General features: G+C 53.3%; 2 protein-coding genes across 8 annotated transcripts in view; one reads left to right on the top strand and one right to left on the bottom strand.

Moving 5' to 3' along the window:
- The window catches only part of AP3M2 (adaptor related protein complex 3 subunit mu 2), a 23,865-nt gene extending 22,947 nt beyond the window's left edge, over window positions 1–918 (top strand). For all 6 annotated transcript variants that reach the window (XM_027765463.1, XM_006141666.3, XM_006141664.3 and 3 more), the window contains one exon: window positions 487–918. In XM_027765463.1, coding sequence (XP_027621264.1) covers window positions 487–635 — 149 coding nt within the window. In that variant the 3' untranslated portion in view covers window positions 636–918. The remainder of the gene's footprint in view (window positions 1–486) is intronic.
- Window positions 919–3,082: 2,164 nt separating this feature from the next.
- PLAT (plasminogen activator, tissue type) overlaps window positions 3,083–8,988 on the bottom strand; it is a 27,059-nt gene continuing 21,153 nt past the window's right edge. For both annotated transcript variants that reach the window (XM_006141662.3, XM_006141663.3), the window contains 6 exons: window positions 8,220–8,305; window positions 6,902–7,097; window positions 6,657–6,793; window positions 6,137–6,277; window positions 5,171–5,337; window positions 3,083–3,632 (listed from right to left, as the gene is read on the bottom strand). In XM_006141662.3, the coding sequence (XP_006141724.1) occupies window positions 3,474–3,632; window positions 5,171–5,337; window positions 6,137–6,277; window positions 6,657–6,793; window positions 6,902–7,097; window positions 8,220–8,305 (886 nt within the window). In that variant the 3' untranslated portion in view covers window positions 3,083–3,473. The remainder of the gene's footprint in view (window positions 3,633–5,170; window positions 5,338–6,136; window positions 6,278–6,656; window positions 6,794–6,901; window positions 7,098–8,219; window positions 8,306–8,988) is intronic.

The following is an 8,988-nucleotide window of genomic DNA, read 5'->3' as shown; positions in this document are numbered from 1 at the left end:
GCCGGGCCCTCTCATCTCTGCATTTCCATCCCAGGAGGCCTCACTGCTTCAGTCCATTTCATTAACTCGCCTGTCTGCAGAGAAGCTTGTCCTGCAAGGGGGAGGGGCTGGAATGACTGAGTCGCTGCCTGAGAAGCGGTTGCCGGGCGTCTGCTTGTTACTGTCCTCAAGCGATGTGAGGCTGGAAGCCACGAGAGGCCCCTCTGTCCCAATACAGTCTTAGAACACGGAAGGGAGCAGCCTGAAGTCAGCCAGCCGGTGACCGCCTGGTGTGACCTGTGCTTATTTAACTGTCCCCGGACCACAGCGTTTCAGGGAAGTTCCTGCGCCCCCTCCCTCCAGCCAACTTCCAGCTTTAAAGAGTTTCTTTCCTGTTTTTTTTTTTTTTTTTTGAGTTTTGTAACTATTTTTGTGCCAAGAACCTCTATGCCGAGCGGTTCCGACAACCCCTAAGGACACAACCATGACCACCTTTCTCCTCTCCAGGAAGCCGGGCCAGCAGGTACCCACCAGCAGGCACTGCATCCACGTTTATTCTTGGAATGAGGGCGTCAGTGACGACAGCTGGCAGGCAGCACTCCGGAACACGGGTGGCATTACAGGCACAGGAGGAAGCAGAAAGTCTCACTGCGTAGGCGACGTTCTGTGCTGGCCTGGGAGTCCCCTTCCCCGTGGACAGAGAAGACAAGCATGGGTTCTAGTCTGGCCCAGCAGTCGGGATGCGGCTGTGTCCAGGTCAGGCTCAGGTCCTTCTTAGCTCATTTCTCCTCCGTCTGCTCATTGTCCAGCCTCGCTGCCTGGCTGCGTGCCTTCCACTCAGTCGCCTTTCGGTTCTCCTCCTGAGGCGAGTCAGTGCCTCACCTCCCAGGGGGAAGTGTCAAGGGCTCCCCATTGCCCACACAGCTAAGTCCAAACATGGGTTGCCATTCGAAGCCCACCACCATATATCGGGTCATGAGAACCTCCAGCCAACTTCCAGCTTTAAAGAGTTTCTTTCCTGTTTTTGTTTTTTTTTTTTGAGTGTTTTAACTATTTTTGTGCCAAGAACCTCTACGCCGAGCGGTTCCGACAACCCCTAAGGACACAACCATGACCACCTTTCTCCTCTCCAGGAAGCCGGGCCAGCAGGTACCCACCAGCAGGCACTGCATCCACGTTTATTCTTGGAATGAGGGCGTCAGTGACGACAGCTGGCAGGCAGCACTCCGGAACACGGGTGGCATTACAGGCACAGGAGGAAGCAGAAAGTCTCACTGCGTAGGCGACGTTCTGTGCTGGCCTGGGAGTCCCCTTCCCCGTGGACAGAGAAGACAAGCATGGGTTCTAGTCTGGCCCAGCAGTCGGGATGCGGCTGTGTCCAGGTCAGGCTCAGGTCCTTCTTAGCTCATTTCTCCTCCGTCTGCTCATTGTCCAGCCTCGCTGCCTGGCTGCGTGCCTTCCACTCAGTCGCCTTTCGGTTCTCCTCCTGAGGCGAGTCAGTGCCTCACCTCCCAGGGGGAAGTGTCAAGGGCTCCCCATTGCCCACACAGCTAAGTCCAAACATGGGTTGCCATTCGAAGCCCACCACCATATATCGGGTCATGAGAAAAGTCATGATGTGTTTTTCTATGCAAAATGCGTCCCGACTTTTCTGAGGACCCAGTGGTTCCACCCTACATTCCTGTCTGCGGGGCAGACTTCAGAAAACTCCCCTGCCTATTCCTCCCCGCCCCCACTGTCCCCTCGGCTTCCAGACACCTGCGTTTCATGCAGGGAAGTTCTCTGAGAGCACCTTTCCCAATCCCGTCCCCTGGCCTGGCCCAGATCTCACCCCGTCTGTGAAAGCCCCCCTGGTTATCTTTTCCTTGGTGTTCTCTAATCTCTCCTGCAGCCCAATCCCACGGTTCCTGCCACTTCATGGCCTGTCTCTTCCTGGCTTCTCCGTGTACCTCATTGTCCTGTGGCGTTCCTGTCTCCCCTCTTACTGTCCACGGCGCCCGCACGCTGCCTGTTTGTGGTACTCCTCGTACCAAAGGTCTTCCAAAAAGTCATGGAAAATGCAAATGATAAACCATGCATGGGTTCAAAATGGTTTTTACACCACAATAAACTCATGCTTTAATTGGATTTTTCTGGGGCCAGCCGATGGCATGGTGATTAGGCAGCTGGATCCTACTTGGTCAACTGTGTAGTTCAGGTCTCAGGTCTCAGGCCCAGCAGTTTGAAAAACACTCTGGGTGCATGTGTACCCAAAATCCTGAGAGAAGAATGGAGATGGGCTCGCGGGTGCTTTCTTACTCGGCCTGCTCCCGCCCCCATTTCTCTGCTGAGTACACATGCCCTGTAATGTATTTTAAAAAAAATTTTTTAATGAAAAAAAAAATTATAGGTGTTTGCCATAGGGCATGTGCACTTGCTGGAGAGAGAGAGGGATTCCCCCTGGGGGGAACCCCACGCTGCAATCCCTTCTCCTTCATTCTCTTCTTAGGATCTCGGGCACGCACACACGTGTCCAGCATGATGTTCAAGCCACTGGGTTTGGGGTTTAAACCACAGTTGGCCTTGTGGGAGTCTAGCACCACCACGCTACCTGCTGGCCTCTTTCTGTAAATTTTTCAAAGTCCCTTCAAATACAGAATGAATACAAAGAAATAGTTCAAATGATTCAGAAATGGGAACATGAGCACCATGAATGGGTGAGCTGTGAGATACCGCATAGGCAACAAAACCATTCCACTCTGATTTGGGAACAAATGTGAAAAATATATCTGCATTTATTAAGTACAGTATAATACAGGGGTGTGGTAACAGAAAAGCAAACACTAAAATGGATTGATATAAATATGCTAAAACCTTATCGGTTATTAAAATGATACAATTCTCCTCTTCTAAATTTATAAAGAAAAAACCATGTACACTGTACACAAAAGGAACCCCTTCTGAGAGCGGACGAGCAAGAAAGGGGCGAGGAGAGTGGCAGCCGGCAAGGACGGCCTGGAGCCCGTGACCCAGCGGCCGGGCCATCCCGTGTCTGCAGGTGCTGCTGGGCCCTCTCGGGGCTATAAATACATGTTCTATGGCTAACACGGTCCTCCTTCCTGAAGGCTCTCATTATTTTTTAGGATTGAGAATTGCTCTTATCCTCTTCCCACTTCCAAAGCTTCTCAGATTAGGAATTTGATGGAATAGAAGCCTAGGTTTCTTTTGTTTGTTTGTTTGTTTGTTTTTTACCTCCGCTCTAGGGGGTATTATTCCAGGAGGGGTTGATGATCACTTGCGTCTTTCTGTCTGACAGAACACATTCTGCCATCAGACTTTAACCCCCAAAACTTCCCAAACAGAAAGTGCCTGTGAAAATCTATCCTCTTCCCTCTCCTATGGGTTCTCCTCTCACTTCTACAAAAAGTCTGTCTGAAGAAGCACTCGGTCTTCGTGGAACCCGAGGAGGAGGAAGGTAGGCTCTCGTTTGGTTTCAGGGAGCGAAGCCTTCTTGGTCATGGCCGCGTATTGTCTTGAATCCAGTGTAGGTAATTAGTCACCTTGGTGTACACCCCTGGGACGTCCCTCTGCCCGCAGCCGATGCCCCAGCTGATGATGCCAACGAGAGTCATGTGGTTGTCCTGCAGACACACCAGGGGGCCTCCCGAGTCGCCCTGCACACCAGAGAACAGGTTAGCTGTTTGCAAAAAAGGCAGGGTATGTGGGAGGGAGCTGGAGGTGATCCTTGTAGTGTTCTCACTGTGTTCACAGGTCTTAGCTCAGAGAGGGCGTGCTCTGATCTCACTTGTCTGGACCCTCTAGAGGATTCGTTGGCTGTGTCTGCCCTGATAAAGCAGAACTGAGGCCATTGCTCGACGCTCAGACATCCCAGGCCTCTGAAAACCACTACGTGTGGGCTAACTGAGCTTCAGTTTTTTTAACCTGTGAAATAGAGATATACCATCTGCCTCATAAGGTTGTGATGGGAACAAACTGGGAGAACACACGTGCAAACACACAGCATAGGACATCTGGTATAACTCTAGTAATCACTAGCTGCTGCTGTCATATTGAGTCACAATGAGTTTGATTTTATTTTTGGCTTTAAGCATGCAGATCGAGAATGGTTTCAGTTTTTGTGCAGGCTTTTTTTTTTTTTTCTGAAGGTGGGCAAGGTGGTACAGTTGAGGTTTCTGAAGAAACCATAATGGAGATCAAACACTGTCAAGGAACCAAGGGGGAAAACTGCTGATCTGATTACCTTACAAGAAAGCCCTACAGTTCAACTCAAGAACCTGGTCCGATTTCCCTCACATTGGCTCCAGCCTCTACTCCCAGCCCCCAGCCCCCAGCCCCAGGGGAAGCCTGACATGCCATCAGCACTGGAATTCCTTGGCTTTACTCAGGGCTTAAAACCAACAGGCCATATGTGCCCTCTGTCTCTGTATCTTGTTAACCACGGGATAAAAGTACTGCCGTGATAAGGATGCCAATGCCGAAAGCCTACAATGGTTTGCTTCCCAGGGTATCAGAGTTTTGGTTTTTTTAGAGACATTTTTGCTATAGGGCACATGCATTCAGAGAAAGAGAAAATCAGAAAGTGAGAAATCATGTCCTCGGGCATGGCCATGCCACCTCTTCTCCTCCATTCTCCTTTCAGGATTTTGGGCATGCATGCACATGTGCTTGGAGTGAGTTTTAAGCTGCCGACTTCAGGACTTGAACCTCAGTCAATTACCTGAGAGTCCAGTGATGTAACCATCTGCTGATGCTGAGTATCAGAGCTTTTAAAAGAGTTTTTAAAACCCGTTTCTCCCAAATCTTCGGTAGCCTGCTTCCAGCTGTACAGAGAACTGCTTTCCCTCCTCCCCTATTACAAGGCAGCCTCCACTTTTCTAACCCCTACAGGAGTCAGGAATTTGTTGATCGGGTTGCTTTATCCACCATTTCACATCACCCATGAATTGCCTGAGCTCACAGGAAATCCTGTACCAGGTGGGGTTTCCTGTGCAGACTCGGGGACTTTGCTACAGTATAGACCTCTTACATTTAGTGGCTTTGATCTTTCTCCAATACTCAGCTCTCTGAGGCTCTCACCCAGAGCCCCAGGCCTCACTGGTGTAGTCACAGTGCAGGCTGGCTGTGGCCCTTCTCAGCTAAGAACCGGTTAGCCGAGGGCAGTTTCACCCTGGGCACACCCTGCCACACTCACCTGGCAGGCATCGTGCAGGTTCGCATGGTTGCCTCCGCTTCGAGTGTCCCCAGCACACAGCATATTGTCGGTGACGGTCCTGTTGAACAAGTGTTGTGATGTGCAGCGGCTGGCTGGGTACAGTCTGACGTGGGCCTCTTTGAGGCGCTCAGAAAAGGAAGGAGAGGCTGCAAGAGAGAGCAGAGAGCATCCTGCCGTTTCAGGGAAAGTGACTTGGAAACAGCTGGGGAAAACCCACACTTTCTAATCCTACTACCACCCAGCAAGCCTTCACACGTGTTAGACTGACTCCCGTGACGCTGCCCATGTGTGCTGTCCCCACCTACAGAAACGCAGTCTGACAGGGCTGAGTGCAGGGTTTCTCCGGCCCGTGTCCACTGGCTGCTGGCACCAGCCTCCACCCTGAGTTGTAACAACCAGGATGTCTCCAGACATGGCCAAAGTGTGTCCTGGGGGCAAGGTCAGCCCAGTTGAGAAGCACGTGTTTAACCCAGTAGTACTTCATTTATTGCTTATCATTCAGTTAGGCAGCTAATTCCACCTCCAATTCACCAGTGAGGAAACTGAGGCATGGAGCGTGGAAGATGGAAAATTCAGCCCAGGATCCCACAGCTAAACAGGGTACAGACAAACGATCCAAGCTCAGGGCCACACAGCTCCAGTGTCCAAGAGCCCACACCTTCAGCACTGTACTTGGCTTCTCACACAGAACCTTCTGGAAATTGTAAGCGCTTCCGAGCACTGGTACCAGCCAGCCTTTCCTGACTGCGCAGTGGCGTGCGGCGGGGCGCAGTGAGTGGGCTTGCACTGTCGGGAGGCAGGGGCTTGCCCGCATTTGTTCAACCTGGACGCCTGATCTGGGGCTAGCCCCGGCTCTCATGACCACTTGTCCCTGTGTCTGGTCCCTTGGCCTCCCCTTCTGTCCTGCAGACAGACCAGATGGGGCTGAGACTTCCCCCCACTTACCCGCCTCGTGCTTGCCGTAGCCAGACAGCTCGCACTCTGTCCAGGCGGGCAGCTGCAGGCCAGCCTCGGGGAGACAGACGGGGCGGATGGTGCTGCTTTCTCGGGCACAGAGCGATGAGTCGGACCTCAGCTGTAGCAATGCTGCGGGGAGAGCAGAAGAGGTGTGAGGCAGGGACCCGAGGGGTCGGGTGTGCGAGCGTGCAGGTGCAGGTGTGCTGTCGTGTGACCTGGAGTTTGAACTAGAGCAGAAACAATGGGGTCAACTGGTGGCCTGGTGGTTAGGGTGGCTAGATCCCACATGGCTGTGTGGTTCTACCCCTAGACCCGGCAACTTGACAAACGTGCTGGGCGTGCCCCAAATCCTGAGAGCAGACTAACGGGGAGGGGACTGTGGTGTGGCCATCCCCCGCGGCGGGTGCTTTCTCACCTTCCCTCTCTCTCCCCTTCTCTCTCTGGCAAGCGCACACCCTCTATAGCAAATTAAAATAAAAAAGAACTAAAAAAGAAAAGGGCTTCTTACCAATGTCATTGTTGTAAGTGTCGTCATCAAACTCCTTATGGACGATGTATTTTTCAACCTCAAATTTCTGCTCCTCCTCTCCGGGGACCAGGCGATACGTCCTGCCCAAGACCACCTTCAGGTGGTGGGTGGGGAACCTGAAGAAGACACAGCCTGAGAACGGTGTTCGTGCTGTGGGGCTTCCTCTCACGGCCTGGTGTCAGGTCTTTAGGGTGCGGAAAACCTAGAGGGTTCAAAGCCCCTACCTCTCCACAAAGCAGTGGGCGGCGGACAGAACCCAGCAGGAGCTGATGAGCACTCCCCCGCACAGAAACCGCTCTCCTGAAGCCCTCCTGTTCTTGACAAAGATGGCGGCCTGCCAGGGGTGGGAGCTGATGTCCGTGAAGAGTCCTCCTTTGATGCGGAACTGAGGCTGCTTGTACTGTCTCAGGCCACAGGTGGCTGGGAGGGGAAGGACAGGGAAGAGCGATCGGCACTGTGGTTCTGGGCAGAGGTCCCTGAGCACTCCCCATGGTTTTCCCTCCAGACCCCAAGTTCCCACAGGCTTCTGCAGATTAGCAGAGGAGACAGGCCTCTCCATGGTAACCAGAGCTGTGCTGAGGCCATTGCCATGCCCAATACTGTATTAACCCCGCCAACACGGACTCCAGGAAGGCTGAGGACTTTCTGCCCAAGGCCACCGCGGCACCTGGGTTAGAACCCATGTCTATTTGACTCCACTGGGACGTTCTCTGCTGGGTTCATCCTCTCTGATTTGCTCCTGGCCTAAGAGCCAATGAACTACTGCAAGTTCCTTCTGGAGCACTGACCCCACCTCTCCCTCCCCTCCTTGCAGGGCCAGGTGGAACCCTGCCTCCTCAGAGCCTTCAGTAGCCCCCAACTGCGGGGCCCTGACAGGCTCACTGACCCAGCTCTGCAGGACTCGCCACAGAGCACCTCACTGGGAGTGAACTAGGAGCGTGTGTCCTGTCACCTCCCCATGAGACTCTGTTCCTTGAGGAACATTCTGGCTGATCTGTGCCTTCACAGGGACTAACAATCTCGACTTCTAAACTGGAATTTCACTTTTTACTGACAAGCACCAACTTGAGTTTCCTCTCTGTCCCCTGCCCTGCATTAAACGGGTCCAGGGGGACACGGGGGAGAGTTCGTGATGGAAGCAGCCTTCTGGGCAGGCCTAGCTCTGCCAGTCAGCGTCCAGGGGGCTCCAGCCGGCCACGCGGCCTCTGAGAGGTGAACTGGGCAGGAAGACCACCTCCGGCACATTACGGGAGACGCCATGATGCGCCACAGGCATGAGCTCCCATCCCCTCTGGGTATTCACCACTGCTCGTCACTGTCGTCATCAAGAGAGACACGAGAGGGACATTTGGAGCCCGGGGGGGTGGGCACAGCAGCCCAACGACGTTGCCACCCCCCCACCCATGCACACCAAGGCCTGGCCTTCCTGGGGGTCTGGCAGTTACATGCTTTGAACCAGACAGCCGCAGAGACACAGAAGGTGGCAGACATGGCAAGAAAAAGTGAGACAGGGCCAAGGGAGGTGGCCGGGGCAGCCCTTACAGCACTGGGGCAGGTCGCAGTACTCCCACGTCAGCTTGCGGTCCTTCAGCACGTGGCACCAGGGCTTGTCGTCCCCATCCGGGTTCCTAGGTGACACGGGGGGTTAAGGCTTTTGGTCACATTTTCCTCCTCCCTCCTTCTTTTTTAAAATTTGGCTAGAGGATACTTGTGTTTGCGAGAGAGAGATAAACAGAGAGAGAGGGGACAAAGTGCCCCCCGTGGGGAATGGCCATGCCACACTCCCTTCTCCATCTCGTCCTTTTCACAATTTTGGACACACACACACTTGCCGGGTTGGTTTTTTAAACCACCAGGTCCAGGACTTGAACCACTACATTGGCCATGTAGGCTCTAGCTGCCTTAACCACCTGGTCATGGGCTAGCACTCAATCACAATTCTTTTCTTTTGAGAGAGTTTTTTTTGCTATAGAGTGCATGGGCTCGCCAGAGAGACAGAGACAGAAAGCTAGAAATCACCCCCAGTGGGGATGGCCATGCTCCAATCCCTTCTCCATTCTTGAGATTTTGGGCACGCACACACGCACAGGCGACCGGTGCAAGTTTTAGGCCACCAGGTCTGGGACGTGATCCACGGTCCGCTACGTGAGAGTCCTGCGACATAAACATTGCGCCATCCTCTGGTCCCTCGATCACATTTCCAATCAGCTGGCAGGTGGTTCGAGAGTGGGAGGAGACTCCATAAACGGTAGTAAAGACCCTGAGCCGGGAGGGAGGACCTCGAATTTGACCTGACTCTGAAGCAGACCCC

The sequence above is a fragment of the Tupaia chinensis genome, unplaced genomic scaffold (genome assembly GCF_000334495.1).
Source record: "Tupaia chinensis unplaced genomic scaffold, TupChi_1.0 Scaffold000061_1, whole genome shotgun sequence".
Lineage (NCBI taxonomy): Eukaryota > Metazoa > Chordata > Mammalia > Scandentia > Tupaiidae > Tupaia > Tupaia belangeri.
This window is presented reverse-complemented; position numbering and strand designations above follow the sequence as displayed.